This window comes from Podarcis liolepis (assembly GCF_965112155.1).
Source record: "Podarcis liolepis genome assembly, chromosome: 14".
Classification (NCBI taxonomy): domain Eukaryota; kingdom Metazoa; phylum Chordata; class Lepidosauria; order Squamata; family Lacertidae; genus Podarcis; species Podarcis liolepis.
Genome location: NC_139569.1, coordinates 8,945,584 through 8,971,116, shown reverse-complemented (window position 1 = coordinate 8,971,116; position 25,533 = coordinate 8,945,584). Strand labels below are relative to the sequence as shown.

Below are 25,533 nucleotides of genomic sequence, written 5' to 3'. Positions count from 1 at the left end.
ATTTCCCGAAGCCGGACACCAACACTGCCCATGTTCCAGTCCCTTGCTAACCTTTCACTCCCTCGCACCACCATCCTTTCCAACCCCCCCCATCTCCTTCAACCCCCCATCCCTTCTCAGCTCCTTTGGTCCACCTCCCTGACACCCCATTGCCAATCCCTATCCCCCACCCGCCCACTCAGACCACGAGCTTCTAGCACCCTGTTGTGTGCCTATGCAAGTGAATAAATGGGTCGGTGGAGGGTGGTGGCGGCGGCAATTATGACACGGGGAACATGGGAAGACCAGCCTAGGCTACTCACCCACCTGCTTGTTAGCACTCTCTCCCTCTCTCTATGATAATTTTTATTAGTTTTACATATAATCATATTACATAGCATCATATCACTTTATTATATCTCTTTGGCTCAACTGAGCCTATCGACTTCCCTCCCTCCTGCCTAATGGTTTACAAAATTAAATTTTGCATTCTTGCATTTCACTTGCTCTCCTATTTAAATCTATGCTTCCAGGTGCTATAAGAAAGCTGCAGAGATAGTGCAGGATAGTGCACACCCTGGAAATGATCTCTTTCAGCGTCTGCCTTTGGTCCAGCGCCGAGGGCCTTCTGGTGGTTCCTTCATTGTGAGAAGCAAAGCTACAGGGAACCAGGCAGAGGGCCTTCTTGGTAGTGGCACCCGCCCTGTGGAACGCCCTCCCATCAGATGTCAAAGAGATAAACAACTATCTGACATTCAGAAGACATCTTAAGGCAGCCCTGTTCAGGGAAGTTTTTAATGTGTGACATCTTAGTGTATTTTTGGTCTCTGTGGAAGCCGCCCAGAGTGGCTGGGGAAACCCAGCCAGATGGGCGGGGTACAAATAATAAATTATTATTATTAATAATAAATTATTATGAACTGTATGGACCACATTTCTGACTCTGTATAAGGCAGCGACCTATGTAGCGATTGTCTTTTCGCCGCAGCCTTTTTGTAAAGTGGAACTGCCCTGACTAATTTTTTGTTTTAAATGTTCCACAGCATGTTCACTCCCCGCCCCCCCTTGCTTCTCTTGAAAAGTAGAAATAATGAGGGCAGGGACTGTGAACCTTGAAAGAAGATTTTCGTGTCTATTTTAAAAACAGATCTTTTACACGGTTACATCTGATAGCCTCGGAAAGGCCTTCCACTGTCTCAAAGAGGATTGAATTTCTACCTTCTTTTTCTATAATCCACCTGGCGCTTTATTTCATTTTATTATTTGGGGCTGATAATATTATTATGATGACCATTAGACGATAAGGTTGTGTCAGAAAGATGGATTTAATCATAGAATGGCATACTTGAAATAATTTCTGATTGACTACAGTATATTGGGTACAATATTCCTTCCTTCCTTCCTCCCTCCCTCTCTCCCTCCCCCCTTCAAGACTGAAATTCCCAGTTGTCAAAAAAGGTTATTTATGTATGCCGCTACTGCAGCCCATGTTTCATTAGCCCCAAAATAGAAAATGAGCGAGGTCCCAACTAAAGAAGAATGGCAACTTAAACTGATGGAATATGCTCAGCTTGAAGACTTAATATATAGAATAAGAGAACAAGAAGAACATACGTTTAGAGAAGATTAGAAAAACGTTTATTGAGCGTATGGAAAATAACTGTGTACAGCTGAAAACGCTGGCAGCATTAAGATAAATTCAACAGTGTAAATAAGTTATGATGGTTGTAATAATGGAAGACTGAATGGTATAGTTTCTGTAAAATATGCAGGGATTTATGATTTGTAAAAGGAACCATGGAAAGAGAAGAAGGGAAGCCATTGATATCTTAAAGATGTATAAATGAGTACTTTAAATTGTAAAACAGATATATATATATATATATATATATATATATATATATATATATATATATGAAAGAGTGTGTGAAATGATGTGTATTTAAGCTTTGGGTAACCAGGCACAGGAAGATTTATAAATGCATGTCTCTCTCTCTCTGTGTGTGTGTGTGAGTGTGTATGTGTGTGTGTGTGTGTGTGTGTGAGAGAGAGAGAGAGAGAGAGAGAGAGAGAGAGAGAGAGAAATTCCAGAGGGGTCATCCTGTTAGACAGCAATAGATTGTGGTGGATTGCTTTGAAAGCCACTTCTGACCTCAGGAGGAGGTGGTGTTGTTGTGGGCTTCTCGCCCTCAACGCTCGCGCGGGGCTGGAATCCTCTGCCACGTCATCCCCTGGCCAGCCAATCAGTTGGCTAGGGGTGTGTGTGTGTGGCTTGCTGCATTTAAGGCAAGCGCGGCAGAGGATCTTCCTCTTTGGCCGCCATATTGCTAGGGGCATTGTTATGTAGATGAATGGGGGGGGGAGAAGTGCCATCACCTCCCCCGGATATTGAAGGGTAGTCCGGTAAAGGATTCCGGGGGGCGTGACCCGTCCGAAGCCAATGGAGGCCAGGGCCCAAGGCACGCCCCCTAGCGGTGACCCCAGGGGAGTTCCTAATTGATGTGCATCAGCAGGGCTCCCCCTGCTGGTGTTAACCCTTCCTGGCCTTCAGGCAGACAGGCTGAAGCCGGATAGTCGATTAGTACCAATGCCTAAGCCAATACCGCTCTTCACCTGTAACCAATAAAGCTGTGGCCAATTTTAGCCCATTAACCTAAAATAACGGTCTCATGTGTCTTTATTCCTACTGGTGGGCGGCGGGAACTCGCCACACAAGTCACTTCAGCCCCTTCCCTGTCCTGTATTTTGTATTTTTGCCAGAACATAGGTGGTAGCCCTACTGTAACCCATGGCAGTTAACTCCTTAAATTTGTAAGATTATTCTTTTCTCTCCTGGTCATTGTTTGAAAGTGCAGAAGCCTCTTAACCTTGCTGGAGAATCCTTCTGAGTGCCGCTAGGTCCCCAACGCCAAGGGGGACCATCGTGAGCTCACTTGCCTGCTGTCTTGAATGTGTCTTGTAAAACACCACTTTTTATTTCAGGAAGTTGGATGCTTTCATCTACGATGCAGCGGTGCTGAACTACAAGGCCGGGCGGGATGAGGGGTGCAAGCTGGTGACCATCGGCAGTGGGTACATCTTTGCCACGACGGGCTATGGGATCGCTCTCCAGAAGGGGTCGCCGTGGAAAAGGGCCATCGATCTTGCATTGCTGCAATTTGTCGGCGATGGTAAGTCAGAAGGACTTTTCTTTCCTGCTCGAGGTGTTCTTGCAAGAGGGGCAAGAGGAGCCAGTGTGGTGTAGAGGTTAAGAGTGGTGGACTCGTAATCTGGTGAACTGGGTTCGCTTCCCCGCTCCTCCACATGCAGCTGCTGGGTGACCTTGGGCTAGTCACACTTCTCTGAAGTCTCTCAGCCCCACTCACCTCACAGAGTGTTTATTGTGGGGGAGGAAGGGAAAGGAGATTGTTAGCCGCTTTGAGACTCCTTCGGGTAGTGATAAAGTGGGATATCAAATCCAAACTCTTCTTCTTATTCATTCTTTTCATTTCGTTTATGCATTGCCTCCCATCAAACAACCCAGAGCGATCAGCAATTAAAGGATCAGTACAAATATTCGCAATAAAAACAATTAAGGAAACCATTTCAGATCTGATACAGAAAGAGACTAGGATAAGACATCTCCACGCAAGAGGATCCTTGAAAAAGGAACATCCTCAGTAGGTGCTGAAAAAACCAGGAGGGAGTTCCAAAGGATACCACCACTACTAAAGTATTAAGAATTAAGAATTTATGTTATTAAATTATTAACATTAATTGCTATTAGTTGATTATAACCATTATCTATCAATTATGATGATGATGATGATGATGAATAATTTACCAAATTATTAGGCCACCCCATAACAAAGTTCCCTGAGCCACCTAAAATATAATTCATTGGCAAAGTTCTGCTTTTCATTTCAGGATGATGAGGATAGTTCAGCTTCCTATTTTCATAAGTTTATTCTTCATGTATTTATGTATCACTTTTTGCATGTATGTCAGGGTGATTTCTAAACACCATAAAAGCACCTTAAAATATCTTTGAAAACAGTCCAAAATAAATGAGGAAGGAAGGTAGACTGAAGAACAGCACAAAACAAACAGCTAAGGCAGAGATCTTTTCATCCAGGGGGAAAAGCTTGTTGAAACAATGTTGCCCTTGTAGTATTCGGAAGGAGGAGAAAACTAGGAGGAGTTGGCAGCGCCTTCCATTGGCTCTGGCACCACCTGCTTTGGCCTCCCTGCCTTCTGCCCAATGGGCCTCAGCTCCTATGGGCAACAGCACCTTCTGAGCACCTACTCCAGTCTTCCTAAACTGGAGAAATTGACAGAAGCCTTATATATTGCACCATGGAACCCTGAGGAGCACAGCACGTCCACCGAGTCTGCCAGATACTGTCCTGTCAACAAAAGCTGGGCCACCGGGCATCAGATGGGAGATTCCAATTCTGCCCTCTTTGTAACAAGTGCCCCATCAAACTGCCCATTCATTCCTATGGGAGAAAGGTCATTTATGATAACGTTGGAGGCTGAGCCTTCTTCCTACCTGGAGGGTGAACTGTGGTGCTGAGGATTGCAGCCACTGGCATCGTAAATCATCCTTTCTTTCCTCCCCCCCCCAACCAGTCTGAACCTTTTCTGCAAAGCATTCCCAGTGCAGTGTTCCCACTGTTTCCTTTGGAGTAGAGAGGGGATGTAGCCGGGGGAATGGGAAATGGTGGGAATATGGGGGAAATTATGCTTTTCCTGGCATGATATGAGAGAGAGAGAGAGAGAGAGAGAGAGAGAGAGAGAGAGAGAGAGAAATATCAGACGTGCTGCTTAACAATCCAAAGCCTACTGAGTTCTGAAGAACAGGGTCACGGCAGACTATAGATAGCTATTAGCTTGCAAATAGCCTTGATAGTTATTACTCAGTCATCTCTGTTTCAAGGAGAGGTTGCTTGTTGTTTTGAAGCCGGTCAACTTCTTCATCCTCAAATGGCCTCTCAGCGCGGGGTGATTGCATTATTTGGAAAGCTCTTGTTTGTATCATCCTGTGCTTCATTTGACTCTGGGGTGACCGTGTGGATGTAGGAATGTTGAGGGGGGCAGGAGAGGCTATATTGATTCTTAATACCCTTCCTAACTCACACTAGCAAGTTTCTTTATATAGCAGAGTGCATCCCCCCTTTTATGCAGCACAAAGCTGGCTGCAAACTCGCATGAGGCAACAAACAATTCAATCTGGCTTGCCCAGATTGAGATATGTCCTATTATTCCTGGGAAGACTCCTTTGAGCCCTCCTAAAAGAATGAAGACACAACAGTCTTATTCATAAGTAACAAAAAGTAGTTTTTCCTCACGATCAGCACAGTGTGATCCCTGAAGGCAGGCTTTTGGGCTTAAAGTTACAAACATGTACAAACAGGTTTACCCCATATGGGAGATAACCTGGGAGACTGCTTGGCTGGCAGCCAGCAGTCCAGTCCAGGTGAATCAGGAAGTTCAAAAAAGAAGATCGAAGAGAGGGAAGAAGTGGCTGCTTGACTTGGTCTTTTACCAGGTCTGGAAAGGTCACGCCCACCTGCCAGTCACATGCAAGAAAGGATGCTCCAGGCCAGGAGGAACAGGAAGTTCAGCTGACTGAACCAACATGCCCTGCATGACCACTCTAGCAAAACAAGGAATGTTGAACTTGACTGCTCCCAGTGGATTACATGTTCCGTTGAGAGTCCGTCAAGGCTGCGAACAGCGGGACTGTTGTGGCGTCTAGTCCGCTTCCATTGTGCCAACCTGCTTCTCCCGGCTACAGCAGAGTATCTTGCCAGCGGTGCCTGTGTGGAAGGAATCTTAGCCATGCAGTAAAACCCCCATGCAACAGCTGCTTCTATTCTACAAAGCTTTATTGTACAGCAGCAAAACAACGACCAGGAGATAGCGAAGGCATGATGCTTCTCCTGTCACAGCCAAAACAGAAAGTAAAAAACGTTCACATAACAAAGGTGTGAACACCCCCCCCCCCCAGTGACAGGACATCATTTCCCTTGAGCTGTTAACCCCGTAAGCTCTGGGTATCCTCACATTACATCCCACAGTGGACTAACTTGCTGACGTCTGTTCACTGTGAGCCTTGCAGATGAAATACTGCTGCCTAGGCTGGGAGAAAAGCAATGACAAACCTAGACAGCATCTTAGAAAGCAGAGACATTACCTTGCCAACAAAGGTCAGTATAGTAAAAGCTATGGTTTTCCCAGTAGTGATGTATGGAAGTGAGAGCTGGACCATAAAGAAGGCTGATCCCCGAAGAATTGATGCTTTTGAATGATGGTGCTGGAGGAGACTCTTGAGAGTCCCATGGACTGCAAGAAGATCAAACCTATCCGTTCTTAAGGAAATCAGGCCTGAGTGCTCACTGGAAGGACTGATCCTGAAGCTGAGGCTCCAATACTTTGGCCACCTCATGAGAAGAGAAGACTGTCTGGGAAAAACCCTGATGTTGGGAAAGATGGGAGGCACAAGGAGAAGGGGACGACAGAGGGCGAGATGGTTGGATAGTGTTCTTGAAGCTACCAGCATGAGTTTGACCAAACTGCGGGAGGCAGTGGAAGACAGGAGTGCCTGGCATGCTCTGGTCCATGGGGTCATGAAGAGTCGGACACGACTTAACGAGTAAACAACAACAAGGCTGTGTGATCCTGTCCCTTTACTGGAAACAGGGCTGCACAGCGGATGCAGGATTAAACCCTGTCCTCCAGCCCATCAGCTGCCATCACCAGTGACATCAGTTAAATGGCGGGTGGGCATGATTTGGGGGAAATGGCTTAGTGGGCCAAGTTGGACCCCTTGACCGGCTACGATTTTTTTTTATAAGATATTTATTAAGATTTTCAAAGTATTACAAAGTTAAAATAAAAAAATAAGAAAATACAAAATAAAAATTGTTAAAAACAACTCATTCTTTCCATTACTTATTTTTCATTAGCTTATTTCCCGGACCTCCTCATGCCTCCCTTTTTTGTATTCCAGTTCAGTTTGTTGGTTCAGCAAATCCTTACCCTCTTTGTTTATCCTAGTCTTTAATCCTAAAATATTGTAACGTTAAATTTTTACCTATTAACAGTCCATTTTTCATATTCCCTTATAGTATTACAGCTGAAAACCACTTAATTTCTATCCAACATCATTCTAACATTCATTAATTTTACAATATTTCTGTAGATAGTCTTTAAATTTCTTCCAATCTTCTTCCACCGACTCTTCTCCCTGGTCTCGGATTCTGCCAGTCATTTCCGCCAGTTCCATATAGTCCATCACCTTCATCTGCCATTCTTCCAGGGTGGGTAGATCTTGTGTCTTCCAATACTTTGCAATAAGTATTCTTGCTGCTGTTGTGGCATACATAAAAAAAAGTTCTGTCCTTCTTTGGCACCAATTGGCTGACTATGCCTAGGAGAAAGGCCTCTGGTTTCTTCAAGAAGGTATATTTAAATACCTTTTTCAATTCATTATATATCATCTCCCAGAAAGCCTTAATCCTTGGGCACGTCCACCAAAGGTGAAAGAATGTACCTTCAGTTTCTTTACATTTCCAACATTTATTATCGGGCAGATGATAGATTTTTGCAAGCTTGACTGGGGTCATGTACCACCACCCTTGACCGGCTACGATTGACCCATGATTGACTCGGCCATCTTTCCAGAATTTTTTTAATATTATGGTGGCAGAGGAAAAAAATTGAAGCACAAAATAAACATTTTTTTAAAGTCGCGAAGGCCAGAAGGCACCTTGAAAGTGGGTGGGTGGGTGGTGGGAGAATCCTTAATGATTTTGCTAATTTCTTTTTAAGAAAGCTGCAAGACATTTCTCTCTCCCTCCACCCCCACTTTGCTTTCATTCAGGATGTCTCCTCTTCTTAACTTTAGTCCTCACCGCCTTAGATGGGAAGCCCTCCGGCATTCACAGAAGCTGAAAGCATTTAGGTGGGAGTGATGTGCAATGCATCAGTCTGGTGCGATTTGCAGTGACTTATTCAACGATTTCTTTTAAAGTTCTCCTGGATCGTGATTTTCTCTCTCCACAAGCCTCCCCCCAACAACCCCACAAGCCATGAGAGATTTACTCTTTGTCCTGCCTTGAATAGCCACTTTCCCTTCTCTAATTACATCAGCTTTGTAACAAAAGGAGACGTCTTCTTATCTCAGCAGTTCTTAACAGCTATACAGAAACAGCAACAAAAAGCCATCAGGGTTTTTTTTGGGTGGGGTGGAGATGGGGGAAACCGAGAAAACTGTACTGGCTTTGGTATATGCACAATGTTGCTTTATTGCATAATTATCCCTCGCTCTTATTAGCATTGCAAACTGGCTGAAAGAAGTTCCATTCTGCCCCGCTCCACACCAATACAAATCAATAGGGACAGGCAGATACCAGTGATGTGAGTTATGTTCACAGTTGTCTCTCAGAAGTGCTGGGCAGTAATCACCAATATTGTGCAGCAATACTACAGATAGGACTGAATAATTTTTTCTGTTCCAGTTTCTCATTTTCCCCAATCTGAAGTGTGTGATTTGGTGGGGTTTTTTTTTTTAATCGAATCAGATCTTTATTATTAATGATCAAAGACCAGCATTCGGAAACTGTGATTAGAAGCACATTGGATACATTTACAGATGTGAAGAAGAATAAAGATAATAATTTTGAAAGGAATATTAAAAATGAATAAAATAAATAAAAGTAGCATAAAATAAGTAGAATGGGCACCAACATTTATGAAAACTAGAGTCATAGCACAAACGTCAAAGAAGGAAGTTACAGAATGTCTGAAGTAAGTTCTTGGTGAGTTTATTTTATTTCTCATGGACATTCCCCCTCTAGCACCGTATTGCTTTTAGGAACAGGACATAACATGTTACATTGTCCCTTTCCCAAATCCAAGAAGGCAGGAGTTTGGAGCTACAGTCATACCTTGGGTTGCGAATACTATGGGTTGCACATTTTCAAAACCGTGTTTATCGAAGACAATCTTACTCAGCTACGAGTGATCGCCAAAGAAGAAGATACGAGCTGGAAGCTCCATCCTTTCATGGATCCATGAGACTCTGGGGAGGTGCTTCCAAGGCTTCCCCATTCTCCCGAGTAGCCTCATGTGCAGTTCATGGGCATGTTGAATATTATTTATTTACACCAAAAAGAGACACCTCAAAGAGACTTAGCAAGATAAAACACAATCAATAGAAGCAGTTTAAAAACAGGAAAAACCATACAAAACGATGACGACTGAAATGCTGTTCTAATAATATATCAAAAACGAGTTCTACTCAGTGCTGTTAGAAATAAATTAAGGGAAATGGACAATGCTTGCAGTGTATATGGAAAATAATTGCGAACAAGTGAAAACGGTGGCAGGATTAGTGTAAATTCAACAGTATAATTTTATGTTGTGGTAATATGCAAATGAAGGGGGGAATGAGAATGTTTGAATAGAATATGCAGCAATAATGGAAAACTAAAAAGAACCATGGAAAGGGAGGAAGGGAAGTTGACAATTGATTTATTCTGGGGAATGTATCACTGTGGAAAATGCGTAACTGTAAATTTTAAATTTTAAATAAAAAAAATATTAAAAAAGAGAAGTAACTTAATTAGTCAAGGCCTGACTGAATGAAAAGATCTTAGTCTGGTACCTACAGACTGTCGATGATGGTGCCAGGCACATCTCTGTGAGGGGAACATTCCACAGATTGGGGGCCACCAATGAAAAGACCTGTTCTTGTGTAGCCACCCTTCACATCTCCCTCAGATGGGGCACAAGGAGAAAGGTCTCTGATGGAAGTCACAGGCTAGTTTGTACATGGTGAGGCAGTCCTTGAGGTGGCCCTGACACTCCTGTGTGTCTTGTTGTCTACTCTGCCCCTGTGGCCTTGACGGAGATTGTGGGGAGGGAAACTGAGAACCAGCCAGGAACCCAGGCAGCTGGCATGAGAACCTCAATTCCTGGGACAGGGATATCCATCTCCAACGCCTCTTCAGAGGCACTGACATTGTGGAGAGCTGCCGGTAGCGACCTTGCTTCTTCTCTGAGACCTTTGATTTCAGGTCTGGGCAGGGCTGAGCCCTGATGCCCATGCAGCATAGAAACATCTCACTGGTTTTCACCACTGAGATCTTCTTGGATTTCCATACCCTAACCATTAGGACCTCATTATTATTTTGTTCTCCTATTTTCCAGGTGAAATGGAGGAACTGGAAACTCTGTGGCTAACAGGCATTTGCCACAACGAGAAGAACGAGGTCATGAGCAGCCAGCTGGACATTGACAACATGGCAGGTGTCTTCTACATGCTTGCTGCTGCCATGGCCCTCAGCCTCATCACATTCATCTGGGAGCACCTGTTTTATTGGAAGCTGAGGTTCTGCTTCACTGGAGTTTGCTCTGACAGGCCAGGACTGCTTTATTCCATCAGCAGGGTAAGCTTCTCTGTGTGTTTCAATTAGTATTATGCTAACCTGTAAGGCCTCCACATCAGAGACCAGGAAGAGCATTAGAAAGGAAGGAACGTCTTCCATGGCTCATGGAAGGAGAACAGGGAGGTGATCTAGTGGGTCTTTCTGGCCAAGGTGTTTCAAAGAGTTGGTGTTGTCAAAGAAGGAATCCTTCCTCTGTCATAGTTCATAGAATTGTAGAGTTGGAAGGAACCACGAGGGTAATTGAATACAACTTCCAGCAATGCAGGACTCATTTTGCCCAGTTTGGGGCTCAAACCCACAACCCTGGGGTTAAGAGTATCATGCCCTACCAACTGAGCCATCAAGAAGGTATCGTCTGAATTATTCTCAGCATCCCCATGATGGCTGTGTTCTATCTCAACCATCAGTGATAGTGTGCTTTGGAATGGTAGCTGTTGGGAATCACAGATGGGGAGAAGGTTGCTGTGCCCAGGTCCTGCTTTTGGGCTTCCCATAAGCACCTGTGAGAACACAGACCTGGTCTATATGAGCCACTGGTCCGATCCAGCAAGCTCTTCTCTGTTTCTTATGTCCAGTGAAAGAACGGCAATGGAGCTAGAGCTCTCAGGTATTCAGCCGATGAGGAAGTGTACATGAGAAGAGATTGTTCCGCTTTCCAAGGGACGGAGCTGAAACTCAGTGATAGAACTTCTCTCTGGCTTTCAGAAGATCCCAGGTTCCCTCTCCAGCATCTTCAGGCAGGACTGGGAGAGGATCTTGTCTGAAACCCTACTCTGACAGCCAGTGTAGGCAATACTGATGTACATAGACCAGGGGTCTGCAACCCGCGGCTCCGGAGCCACATGTGGCTCTTTTACATCTTTTCCGCGGCTCCGGGGCGGATACTAGCGAGGGGAGGAGGCGCATTGTGTGCCCCAACACTCCCCACTGTGGTGGGCGCTGTACTGGCTGTGACGTTGCATGGGGACGGTGTGTGCGTTAGTCACACACCGTCCCGACGTCACCTTCCTGGTTTTGCGATTCCCAGTTTTTTTTTCCTTCGGAAACGGGCCCAAGTGGCTCTTTTTGTCTTAAAGGTTGCAGACCCCTGACATAGACCAATAATCAGACTTAGTATAAGGCAACTTCCTGTTTTCGTGGAAGGAGTAGGGGCATTGGAAGGGGGAGCGGGGGTGGGTTGCCCCGGGTGCCACCATGGAGGGGGGTGACAAATTATCAAGGAACAATTACTGCCCTACTAGGGTAGTTCATAAAAACTTTTTTTTTTAAAAAAAAAATGCCTGCTCCAAAGGTCTTATCTTACGACTATAGGGATTATGTAGCTATATCTGAAACGTCATGCATATCAGTAAATATCTTGACCCTCCTCCATGAAAATAGCCATTTACTTGGCCGTTTCCCTATGTTGCAAATGCTGAAATTTCAATTCAGTGGAACAGGGTCAAGATATGCATGAAATTTCAGATGTGAATAAAATGAGACTAGGCTGAGTAGAATAGGCTTTGCCTTGCCTTCTCCTTTTGCAGGCAAATAAATAAATAAATAAATAATCAATCAATGCTGGGGGGGGGGGGTGGTGACAAGAAATTTTCCACACTGGGTACCACCTGACCTTCCTATGCCTCTGGGAAGGAGCAAAGCCTGAACCATTTCAGGACAGAAAGGGAACTAGAAACACATTTTGGGGGGGAAAGATATATCAGCATACAGAAGATGTAATGCAAAAGTTTCATGCACACATGGTGCAGAGTTTTGTGACCTCTGTCCCTCACCCTTTACTTTCGTAACTCAAAACATTAAATCTGCCTGAGCTTATATTTTGTAGCATTAAATGACAAAGCACAACATCTCAGGCACAATGTCCCTCATTAATTGCTCTCCTTGAATAAGTGCAATTAGCCTTCTGCATGAAGTAATTTGTCTACAAGAGATGAAGCCATTTTTTTAAAAAAAAATGTAATAGTAATAATAATGCAACTAGTAGCAAAAGTGAAATTTTAATTACCAAATAAGTTATTTGTTTAAACAAACAGCTGTAAACATGCTTAGCCTTAATCTCTGGCAACTTACAGTGGTGTGTGTGTGTGTGTTTTAATTAGTTAATTGACTCTGATTCTGTGTTTGCCAAAAATGTTCAGAAAATAGTTGGATGGAACCACTGAGCTCATATCTAATTCTGTGCATGAGAGAGAGAGAGATAGAGATAGAGAGCACGCAATTGAGAGTGCGGGAGGGTGGAACCACACTAGGGTTTTCTCGAAAGGATTGTATTCTGGCTCAAACGCACAAATCTCCCTGCACACTTTCTGGCTTGCAGGACCTGTTAGTATGCAGCCTACACTGGCATACCCAAATTGCTTTGCTGTCCATAAAAATGGTTTTCTGGATCCAGCCAAGATCCATCCAGTCCAGCAATCTGTTTATAGCTTCAGCCAGATGTTCACAAGCTGGTGGACAGGAAGGTTGATTGGCTTCTCCTCTGCATCTCCTCTACTCAGAATCCTCTGGAACACAAACACTCCATTTGGCTGTTCTGGCTAACAGCTGTTGACATGTCCATCTTCCATTAATCCCCCCCTGTTTGGGGTGAGGAAGCAGCCAAGGTGGTTGCCCTCCAGATGTTTTTGGATTCCATTTCCCATTAGATCAGAGGTAGCCAATGTGGTTGGCCTTCAGATGTCATTGGAGTCCAGTTCCCACTGCATCAGAGATAGCCAACATGGCTGCCATCCAGCCATGATTCTGGTCCAGGGATTCTGGACTTTTGCGTAGCAGGCTACATTCCAGCCATGCAAAAACCAGAGGTGTCTCCATGCATGGAGAATAAGAATACACTTGCACATATCTCCATCTCAGTCATCTATCCAGGCAAGCAAGGACACATTCTAGCCAGTAAAAAATACTCAAGGAGGACTTTGCATGAGGATAGTCCCGAGGGAGGGACAGAGAGCCGGGGGGGCGCATATTTGACCTACAGGCTGGAGGCTCCCTACCCCCTGCTTTGAAGGGTTGACGATTTGAAAATTTATCTGTTTTGTGTTGCTTCTCATTTAGGGTATTTACAGCTGCATCCATGGGGTCCACATAGAAGAAAAGAAGAAGTCTCCCGACTTCACCCTGACGAGTTCTCAAACGAATATGTTGAAGCTCCTGCGGTCGGCGAAAAACATGACCAACATCAACCCCTCCCGGATAAACTCCCCCAAAAGAACAGCCGATTTTATCCACAGGGGGTCCTTGATAATGGACATGATGATGGACAAGGGGAATCTGATCTTCTCCGACAACAACAGGCCCTTTCCCCCGAAGGAGAACATTTTCAGCGACAACATAGGTGACCTACAGACATTCATGGGCAACCGCCACAAGGACAGCCTCAACAACTACGTTTTCCAAGGGCAGCACCCGCTCACGCTGAACGAATCCAATCCCAACACGGTGGAAGTCGCCGTTGCGGCAGAAGCCAAAGGGAACTCGCGCCCGAGACAGCTGTGGAGGAAATCGGTCGAATCATTGCGCCAAGAATCTCTGCGGCAGGGCTCTCTCCAGCGAGAAAACGATTCTGACGAGAACCGTCAGCATTCGTTGAAAGGCCCAAGGTACCTCCCCGAAGAGATCATCCGCTCAGACGTTTCAGATACCTCGAGCCGGGCCACCTGCCACATGGAGCCTGAAAACAACAACAAGCACCACAAGTCAAAGGACAATGTTAAAAAACGGCCAGTAGCGAAATACCCGAAGGACTGTAGCGACGTCGAGCTGACATATCTGAAAAACAAGTCTCTGCCTCGGGATAAAATTTACATTATAGATGCAGATAAAGAGCGCGGGTTTCACCTGGACACGCCCCAGTATATCGAGAACATTATCCTCCCGGAGACAATGGAGTTCTCCGACGTTTATCAGGACCACAACGACAACTACCGGAAGTCGGAGCAGAGTAACAGGACTCCTTTGCCAAACGAGGAAAGTCTTCCAAGCAGCGACCAGTACAAGCTGTACCCGAAGCACTACGGCACGAAAGATAAGAACGCCACCTTCGGCGAAGCCAACGACCACTACAGGCAGAACGCTACCCACTGCAGGAGCTGCCTTTCCAGCCTGCCCAGCTACGCCGGACACCATTTGAGCCGCTCGCCCTACAAGTGCGACGCCTGCGTGCGGATGGGGAACCTGTACGACATCGACGAAGACCAGATGTTGCAGGACACCGGCAACTCGGCCCAGCGGGAGGAAGAGGTGTACCGGCACGACTGGGTCCAGAACAACAAAACCCAGCCCCCCAAGAAAAGCAGGCTGAGGATCAGCCGGCAACACTCTTTCGACAACCTTCTGGACAACAAGCCCAGGGAAGTGGACGTCGGGAGGCCGGCCCGGAGCATCAGCCTGAAAGACAAAGAGAAGTTTCTGGAAGGCAGCCCTTATGCAAACCTGTTTAACGCCCCCCAAAGCAAACTCTTGAGCAGCAAGGCTCCGCTTTTCACACGCACCTTGGACGACGGTAAGAGGATCAAGTCCCTGTATTCCGACCGTTCCGCGGAGAACCCTTTTCTGCACTCTTATTACGACGACCAGCACTTGGTTCTGGGGCGGAGCCCCGCGGGCCTTTATAAACACTCCTTGCCCACAAAAGCGAGAAATGATAGTTACTCAAGGTCGTCGATAAAATCGACCGCCTCGTACTGTTCCAGAGACGGCCGGGTCCACAACGACATGTACATTTCGGAGCATGGGATGCCTTATGTTGCAAATAAGAATAGCGTGTACTCAGCTCCAAGAGTTTTAAATTCCTGCAGCAATAGACGCGTGTATAAGAAGATGCCTAGCATTGAATCAGATGTTTAGCTTTTTTTCCATTCACATTTTTATCTAGAGGGAAAAACATAGTTGCCAGCATCCGAGAGCCAAACGGGGTGCTCCTTAGCAGTCCTCCGGGAACTGAGGGTCTGCGATGCCTTCCATTGATTGATCTCGCCTGTTGAACCAAAATGATAAAAGGAAAGGGAAGAGGGAGTAGGAAGAACGATAGAAAAAAACCCCATCCCTCCAAGGGCATATCTATACTACAAACATATATTGTTTTATTTGACTGCAGTGTCTTTCCCCAGAGCATCCTGGGAATCGCAGTTTGGTGATAGTGCCTCAGATCCCATGGTTACACCCACACCAGACATTTAAAGCACTATTTTACCACTTTGAACAGCCATAGCTCCCCCAAAAGAATCCTTGGAACTGTAGTCTGTTAAGGGTGCTGGGAGTTGTTAAGAAACCCCCTCTACCCCCCTGGCAGAGCTACGATTGTTCCCTGGGAAGAGGGATCGACTGTTAAACCACTCTGGCGATTGTAGCTCTCTGAAGGGACGAGGGGCCTCCAAGCAACTCACGGCGCCAATAACAAACTACAGTTCCCAGAATCCTTAAGGGGTGACACTGTGACTGTTCAAATGGTATTGTAGCGATTGGCCTATATAGAGGGCATGTGGCCCATGTTAGCAACCCATAGCTTTGTTTGGAAGGCTACCATCCCCTAGGAAGAGGGAGAAACCATCAACCCATTTTCCGCCTTGCAGTGTAAATACACCCTTAGGGATCAGTTCAAGCCCAGGCAGAAATGGGCACCATTTCTGGTCTGCCCATTTTGGAATCCTGCTGGGATATGTTGGCAACTATGTTATTTTTTATATTAGGATGGTTCTTTTTCCCCTTGTCCATCATACTTGAGTCCTTCTCGCACTTTCCACTGGCGTATTTATGTCCTCCCAGACGTTTATTTTTTAGTAGAGAATAAGCAATATGGTATGCATGTACTTTGACACAGAACAAAGAAAAAAAAATGTTAAGAATGCATTTGTACACTGACAAAGGTAAGACTTGTCAAAGAGATTAGAGTTAGTCTTTTTTTTTAAGAAACAGACAAAATGAAAAACTATATATATATATATAGCTATATCTATACGATTTAGTTTCATCTTTGTTTTTAAACACAGTCAAACAAAAGCAAAAAATAATTATATATCTATCTATATCTATATATCTATATATATCTATATATCTATCTATATATACATATATATAAATATATATATATACATCCTCAGGGCCCATGAATGGAAACAATATTGTGTTCATCTTTGTCTGTCTTACAGAGACCAAGGCTGCAATCCACAGAGGACTTCTCCTCCGCCAAGCCCCATTGAAAGGAATGGAAGTTTCATAATTGCTAATAGAGGTCCCACACGTTCAGATAGCAGCTCCAAGCTGGGCGATGTGGTGGTGCAACCAGGAAGGGGTGGGAACCTCTCCCAGGAAAGGCAGGGAGCTTCTTTCCCCGTCTCCCCATCTAAGACTGAACAGACAGACCACGCTAGTCCCTGCCGAGGCCAGGATGGCTGTGGTGGGCGTGACCTTCCCCGGGACGAAGTCTGGGGAGAGCTGGGAGGCTGGGCGAGGAACAGAAAGACAAGACCACACAGTCTCCTGGCATTTCTATGGCTTAACCAAACCTGGAGACTTCTTAACTTCCAACCTCTGAGCTATCCAAGGGGCTGACCTTAGGGTGACTTTGATTCTCTGCCAGTCTGAAGAGGGGCACTGAGGTCTATGCTCGCAAGAGTTCCAGCTACTCCAACCTGCCTGGGGAACCAAGCGGCCTCACATGCTGAGCTGTCTTGTCTCCCCTAACAGTCCCGGTGGGTGTACCAGTGGGGGACAATACATGTCAGATGTTTGAGCTCCTGATCTTTCCCAAGGTAGAGTTGCTTGGCTGCTCCCTACACTGAACAAGCACAAAAGTCCAAGTCCAATGTCCTTGGACAACTCCCATTCTTTTTAATGGTCCTTGGGGGTCAGTTTCACATAGAACCATAGAACTGCCGGGTTCGAAGGGACCCTAGGATGTTATGGCCCCCATTCTCAACACAGGGTTGCCTCCTTCTCTTACAGGCCCTGCACCCGCCTACCTTTCCCAGGCATTTAGCAGGTGCTCCATGCTTTTCCTGGGGTGGAGATGAGTGCTAGGGAAAGGTTCAACTGTGACATTTCTCTGTGCCAGGGCTGAGCCTAGAGCAGGGTTCCCCCAAATGGGTCTTTAGCTGCTTTTTGGACTACAGTTTCCATCATTCCTGACCACCGGTCCTGCTAGCTAGGGATGATGGGAGTTGTAGTCCAAAAACAGCTGGAGACCCGAGTGGGGAAACCCTGGCCTAGACAGTAGGGCTGGTAAGCCTGTTTTGAGGATGTTTCAAAACCGTTCCATGGCAACACGTGGAGATGTGAGCAAAAGGTGTCCCCACCTGAGGTTGCCGGGCCTCTGCACACAATTAACTTGCCACCAGGAGACAGCCCACCACATGGAGAGACTTTAAATGGCCTCTTTCTGGTCACAGTAATGTGCCTGGTGGCCCCAGACACAGGAGGAGAAGTTCCTGGGAGATTGTGCCCATCTAGTTAACAACCCACACAATTCTGCTCCAGCGTAAATTCCATGAAAATATTGATATTGCTGCATAAGGAAAGCAGACCTCAAAGGATAGCACTTTACTGTTGACATTTGTAAAACAAACAAACAAACAAACACTTTAGTCTCGAAGGAGTCTCGTTGCTTATGGGACAGCTTAGGGTGGATTCAGACATTACGAATGCAGCGCAGGCGGTTTGTGGGAAACATACACACAATCATATTCTTGAGTTGGGCACCATCTTATATCCATCAGATGATATCCAACTGCCATGCTCAAACTTGACTTACTGAAATCTGAGTTGGGTATTATTTTATATCCATTGGGGGATCTCCAGCTAAGTCATGCTTGAAGTAGAGCTACTTGAATCCATTGATTTAAATAGGTCTGTTCTTAAGTATGACTAATGAATATCACCCACCATGTTTGTAAGAAACAACCATGAAGATCAGATGAAAAACACACACCCTAGGGGTGCTCTTCGTATCATGGGAACTTGCTACATATGCATCAAGTTGTGTGTTGAAGTTTCAGCTGCAGCCTGGGGCCCTCAATCACTGCAAGGGTGCATCTGTATCTGTGTGTTTTTCAAGAACAGCCTTGCGTCGTCTAAATCCACCATAAGGTCCAGGGAGGAGATTCTGGAGAGACCAATTTGGGGAGTGAAGCCAAATATATATATATAATAAAGCGGGGAAGGGGAAGGAAAAAAAAACATAGGCCCAACTCATTGCACTTGTAAGACGATGGTTTCTGTTGGTGTCCAAATGCTTTCATTCTCTTTCATAGACACTCGTTTTGTAATGAAATTGGTTTGTAGAAAACTCCACAGTCCAACTTCTCAGCTGGAAGATCTCCGCAGCTGGAAACATAGATATTCCTAAGTCTTGGTGTATGGAGCTTACATCTGTAAAGCTGTAGACCTCATAATCTAACTTGAAACCTAAATGTGTACACAAGTATGTGTCTCTTCCTTGTTGGTGATGATAACTCAGGGCTGTATAGTATCTCTCTTCGCCTTGTTCCTTCACATTGTTCAAAAAGAAAAAAGAAAAAGAAAAAAAGAGAACCCAACAACACTGGCACCAATATAACCATTGCTCATTTGTTTACAACCCAGTAGTGGTCCCATTCTGATTAACCGTATGTTAATGTTAACTGCAGTTGTTAATGTACGACACCAACAGCCATATATGTCGAATGGACTCAACCTGGAATGCAGTACCAAATTGTCTGACTGTAGTCTGGAAGTGTAGCATTTCTCAGTAGTGACTTGCTTTCCTTCTAGAACTCCCGTGTATGTATGTTTGTATGTATGTTGGAACATTGTTATTTTTTTACTTCTTTAATCTGATCCATCTTAAATACTCAATATATGCACATGACATGTGTAAATTAGGTAGCTACAGAACACGCTAGGGAGATAACGACCTCCCAGTGCTCATGTCAAATAAGACTGGAGTAGGGAGGAGGAAATAGGGACACACTCCAGGCTTGGTTTCTGAGTTACTTCACACACACACACACACACACAAACATATATATAGATATATATACACACACAATGCCATGATGAAAAAATGTGCACTATGTGGATACATGTCACTTTAAGGAAAAAAAACAAACCAAGGAGAGAAGGGAAACACAGACCTGAATTAATATGTTTTAGCATCTGTTTAATGATCCTGCCGCAACATGGGGTGGAGACGGATGGTGGTTAAAATTAAATGGCCCTGCTGAGTGTCAAATGTAATACTTAGACCAGCTTTGCCCAATGTGGCCAACCTCCACTTGTTTGCGATCACGAGTCCCATCAACTGATGGGAGTTGTAGTCCAAACCATCTAGGGGTCACCAGGTGGAGAAAACTTGATGTAGACAATGTTGCTGTCCAACCTGGGAAGAAAAGAAGGTTGGACTCTCTTGATTGTGGAATGTGCAGGGAAGTACTTCGCAAGTTCTTTCATTAGAACAGGGCTGAGATACCTGTGTTCCTGGACTAAAGCTCCCATCAGCCATAGCCAGCTGTCAAGGATGAAGGAAGTTGTAGCCTAGCAAGTGCTGGAGAGCCTCGGCTTCCCCATTGCTGCTTTAAAATGTTACAAAGCTTCGGTTTAAAAGTGTAGAAAATGAGGACAAGTATGGCCCTGTCCCATTTATGCTTACTGGGACATAAGCATGACTTACTTCTGTAGGTTTCTTCCCAAGTAAGCATGTATAAAATGTTGCTTTAGAAGAATACCTGTTATTCTAGGGCAGTGGGGTTCTCAAATCCTCCCCACCACTGACCACTTGGAAATTGCAGAGGGTTGTAATGATTTTTCTGCTTGTTGTAGCAATTGCAGTGGGCTGTTTTATTTCTCATGGTGTTGGATTGTGTTGCAGTCTGCATTCCACAGACTGCAGCTTGCAATGCAATTAAAATATGAAATAAAAGAAGCAATAAAAAAGCAACAGGAATATTTAATGGGGGCATGCCATGGACCACTGGTGGTCTATGGACCTTAGTTTGAGAACTTCTTTCCTCAGGAAACCTGCTTATTAAGGAGAAAATTGGACACTTTTCTCCCACTCCGAATGCTATCTGGCAATTCCCATATTTCCAAGGCAGTGACTGTCAAGGCATTTATTCTGAAATCACCCCAACCCCACAATATGCACATGCCACCTACAATTGCTTTCTCCAACCTGATGCTCTCCAGATACTTGAGACTACAATTCCCATCAGCCCCAGCCAGCATGGCTGATGGTCAGTGACAATGCAATTGAGTAGCATCTGGGAAAGCTGGTCTGCAATTCAGTTAAACTGCGATACCTGGCCGTGTGCTTAGGGGTAAGCAGGTGGGGCACTGCAAGTCAAAGCACATTTGAACATTGGAAGCATTTCAAAAGCAGGTTATGATGTCTCTTGAGAGCAGAGGAGACCTGTTGCTTGAAAACATCACCCCTCCATTGAGATCCTTGCTTCTTGTACTGAAGCTGATTTCACATTTTAAATAGGAGTCGCTTTCGGCCAAAAGCATAGGAGGTGATGGTTCATGTGCTCTTTCTGAAACATGGGTTGGAACCCTCAGGTGCTGGTAGTCAGAGTTGCATCCATCACTGTTCAGAATGGTCTCTTCTTTGGGAGGAGAGAAAAGTGGACCAACCATTGCTGGTCACTGCCCCACATCTACCCACCGCCCTCAACTGTTGAGGTTTCCCTCTTGAAATGAGCCGTTTCTCATTTGTTTCCACCATTGGCTGGTCTTGCTTGCCTAGGCAAAAGCAGCAGGTAATAGACAGGCAGGCATCTTCTCCAAAGTGGGTTGGTCAACTAGAGTTGATCAACTCTAATGGAAACTTGGCCTTCTGTAGGTTGTAGCAAACTACACCCATGGCTTCATAAGAAAACCAGGCCTCCAGAAGGCAACTCTGTGCTGCTATTTATTTAACATTTATTATATATATATATGCGGCTGATATAAGGAAATTGCACTATGCGAAACTGTAGATTTTGATATGGAACCTTACTGCAGTTTTAAATACGAGTGTTTACAGCTTTTTTAAAATATATATATATAGAAAAATGGGTATCCAGATGAGCTTTTAAAAGTGTGATTCTTAGTCTGCATTTTGCACTGGAAACGCCAGCCTGATTTTTAAGTAGCAGTCTGGCCCATATGGATGTTTGGTGCTCTAGAAAAAAACCATTCAATGTGGACAGCCAAACCTAATGTGGGGATGGGGGAGATATCAAATATGGTGCAGGAGTTTTGGGTTGTGCTTATGACTGTTGGCCATGATTCCTAAAATCTCCCATATGGATGAACAGGTAGTCCTTCCATAAGGGCTGTGCTTAGATGCTGTGGGTGGTGAGGATCTGGTGGAGGTGAGTGGATCACCTCCAACTAGAAGTCTAGCTTCACAAGTTACTTTCCTACTCTTCCCAATGCTTCTTGTTGGTGAGATGCCATTGTCTTGAAAAGAACATGCACATCCCAGAAACCAGTTCTTCTCTAATGTACAAAACCTGAATAGGTGTGTTCACACATTACACCATACACAGGTGTTTGCATGAAAAAGTGCTCACTTGTGGATTTGGGATGCACAACTGTTGTGTATGCTTGCTGAACATTACATGTGAATAATGGCCTGAGTGTATAGCTGCATTCTTTGAATACACAGGTACAAGGTTCCAATGTAATGTGTTAACACCCCTAATGTGGTTTTTCACCCCCTCGGATGGTGACCAGTCAAGAGACGATTCCCAAACCAATGATGATGTTGGGTGTCATGTTTTGCCAGGTTGTTGTACCAGTTTGTGCCTGTTTCGATCCCAGAAGCACACATGCTCTAGCAATTCGATGCAGAACTTATATGCCTGTAAGCCAAAGAATTCATTCAGTAGTTAGATCCAGATAAATCAACCATGCTTTACTCTTGACTGTTCCATGGGCAAAGCGAAATTGCTAATAGTGCCCACCTTTTATACTATCCAATGGGCACAAAGCCCACTGATTTGATCTCCTGCAGAAACCCCAACAAAAATGGGAGGCAGAATTGCACCTCCAGCTCAGCTAATGTGGTTGTGGCCAGTATAAGCATTGCCTATAGCTTGATGATAGTTGGGATGGGAGAGATTTGACTCAGTTTTCATCCGAAAGAGGAAAGGAGGGAGATCAGGGCAGGGCATAGAGCTGAAAGCATGCAAGTATGCCTAGATCAAGTCTCTAGAACCTTCAGGACGCTCTGCAATGACATTGCTGCCAATATTGCTTTGGACACAATCTACCATGGGTTTCTTTGGCATTAACGCCACTGAAGCGAGCAGCATTTACGGGTGGATTTCCCCCAGAGAATCAGGATCCCCCTAAAGATTACTGGGGTAGGCAGGAACCTTTTAGGCAAAAATGCGTGCCAAATCACACACAGGAGGAGAGCTGTGCACTAAAAATGCAGATGAGTTATTTTAAAATGGGGTGAACTGAATTTAAGATAGGAAAGAAAGAGAAACTGAAGTTGACTGTTTTGTCCAGATCTAGTGCAGACACCTGTAGATTGCACTGTAAATATGGACACAAAAAATGGAAAAAGGGGAGGGCCCCTCCCCAGATAAGATTAACATAAATCCATTTGCAGACAAGGTCTTCCAATAGAAACGTATTGCTTCTCAGACATGCGCAAATGCGTTAAAAGCTTGATTTTATTTCAATAAAAAAGGTCAAAATACAAGTCATCATGACTGTACACAGAAGCTGGTGCTTGCCAAATTGCAAGTGCAAGTTGCACAGTGCGATGAGGAAATGAAACACGAAGAGCTGCCAGTCAGCTCACCCATTTTTGTACTTTCTTGGGAGTTATACATTCAGACGCCAACGTATCATACCGTATGTGATTACAATTTATACTCTTAATGCACAGAGCATTGACATCAGGTCATCTCCTTGTGGCTCTAAACAGGTCTTCCAGGATGTGTTCTGCTGAATTTACACATTTATTAATAAGATGGCTTCCTCCAACATGCATAATAGGACCCACTGGGGTTGCCGTGGTTTAAGCTTTCTTACAATACCTACTGCACTGAGGGCTTATCTCAGTTAGCTTCCCCCCACTCTTTCCATTTTAAAGCTCCATGCCCAAACACTCTTTCCCTGCAAAGACTTATCCAAGTGTGCTTTCCCAATGAAGACATGCTCTTTAGCGCTCAATTGGAGCAAACAGCAATATGGGTTTTCCACCCAGTGCTGTTTGCGCCGATTGAACTTTAAAGAGCAGGTTTTCATGGGGAAAACTCCAGAGCAAATAAAGGGTGCTCACTCATGGAGCTTGAAAGCATGGACCATGCCTGGAAAGTGCAGATAGGAATTAAGTGTGGCTATGTCCCAACTGTGATGTATACATACAGTGTTGGATGCAGTTATGATGCATTGTATTTTCAAGAGTGATTGCGTTTTTGTTTTGTTTTGGAGATAAGACAACAGGACATCAATAGCTGTCAGCTTTGTGTATGGATATGGGGCTTTTGTGGGGGGAGGTTATACAGCGGCAGCTTCTGTAAATCTTTTTCTCCCTGTGAGCATTCCTGCATGAGATCCAACTTTTCAAGCACCTGTTTGCCTCATTCACATCACAATTCCTCCCACCCCATGGAGCTGTAACTTTTAAAACAGAGCTTAGCCTTCACTGTCATGGTGTAGATCTGAAGGTGGATTAATCACCATACCCAAAGCTTTTCCAGACTTTAATTGGCAGGGCAGAAGTGAGGTCAGAGAAGTGCTTTTGTGCTCCTATGGTTTTTCTCTGCACCCCTCATTTTCCTCCTGTGAGAAAGATTTAGGCCAACTTTTTGGCTGCCCTATACGCCTAGTTTGGGTCCCCCCCCGGGGGTGTTGAGAAGGTTGTGGATCTCTCAGTTCTGTGCTTTTTCCTGATTCCCCCAAATCACCTCAGATTTGGTCTCCTTGGCCCCAACATCTTATGGCCACAGTAGCAAGGAGAAGGGCTCTGACATGGTTTATCCTAGGCCCCTTTAGATTCCCTCCCTGTGGTGATAGGATTGCAGCCATGGGTGTCAACCCCCCCCCCCATATATATATTATAAATCTTAATGTATGAAGAGGCCCTTAATAGATCTCTGTTGAGCAGAGCAAGTTGATAATGGAGGTTCTGAACGCAGCTGTCCATTTGTGATGGGGGTTCACCAATGGAAGTCAAAACCCAGCGCTGACTTTGTCAAGTAACCGAACCTGTATTGTGTGAACGCACCATCGGAAATGGAGCACTGGGATGTTCATCGAGAACACTCGAGGTTTTGAATCATTGAAAAACCAAGCTCAACAATTTTAAGACATGCACATACACACTCAAGAGTCACCAAATACACAAGTTACGTCTGTACACACTCTTAGAGACTTCTTTAAAACTGGTAGTTGGATATGATGTCCTGATAACACAGTGGGATGCAAGTAATTTGTGATCCAGGAATCTTATTTTCCCATTTGTTTGTTTGTTTCTCTGTTGACCTGTTCTGTCTAAACAGTCGTTTACCCCTCCAGCATATTTAAATCCAAATGCATGACTTAAGTGCTAATACTGTATAAATAATATTTTTCAGACATATCTACAAACAAAACAAAACAAAAACCCACAAATGTTTGCTTCAAACTTTTGATGATAGAAAATGGGGGTGGGGAGAGTATATAATGAACATGGTTGTCTTCAAGGTGTATTGTATTTTTCATTTTTGTTAAATATGTAGGAGGGGGAAAAGAAAAGAGAGAAAGAGAGAGAGAGAAAGAGAGAGAGAGAGAGATGGAAGATAGGAAGAGAGCGGGGAAGACGTGAATGTTTGCGTATATTGAAATGTATATACCTGTGAGAGAAAACACATGTGCCAAGTATAACAAGATGTACAAAATGTAAATACATGAAAATTTCATTTTTCTAATAAAGATAATTTCTGCCAATTGATATGAAAATGGGAAAAAAGAAAACCTCCGTCATTTTGCTTCCCTCTGTTCATTAGTATAGTGATTTTCAAAATGTGTTCTTTGGGTGCAGCCAGATGTGGGGAATATTGCCTTAATTTTTCCTATTATAATGCTGGTGCCTCTGTCTCATATCCTAATGTTCCTTTCACGCCACAGTAGCTTGTATCATGGAACTGTGGCTTTTTGACAG

The 25,533-nt window shown here is 44.6% G+C and overlaps 1 protein-coding gene and 1 long non-coding RNA gene across 3 annotated transcripts in view; both read left to right on the top strand.

The window, feature by feature from the left end:
• The window catches only part of GRIN2A (glutamate ionotropic receptor NMDA type subunit 2A), a 237,575-nt gene extending 217,357 nt beyond the window's left edge, over window positions 1-20,218 (top strand). The window contains exons 12-15 of one of the 2 annotated variants that reach the window (XM_083474151.1): window positions 2,962-3,149; window positions 10,177-10,415; window positions 13,470-14,916; window positions 16,562-20,218. In XM_083474151.1, coding sequence (XP_083330277.1) covers window positions 2,962-3,149; window positions 10,177-10,415; window positions 13,470-14,916; window positions 16,562-16,632 — 1,945 coding nt within the window. In that variant the 3' untranslated portion in view covers window positions 16,633-20,218. Of the gene's footprint in view, window positions 1-2,961; window positions 3,150-10,176; window positions 10,416-13,469; window positions 15,413-16,561 lie in introns of those variants that run through there. The other variant, XM_083474150.1, reaches the window with a different exon arrangement.
• Window positions 20,219-20,229: 11 nt separating this feature from the next.
• LOC310693000 lies at window positions 20,230-25,323 on the top strand. The gene is made up of 2 exons (XR_014518948.1): window positions 20,230-22,816; window positions 22,853-25,323. It is a non-coding gene; the product is annotated as an uncharacterized lncRNA (long non-coding RNA).
• The last annotated feature ends 210 nt before the right edge of the window (window positions 25,324-25,533 follow it).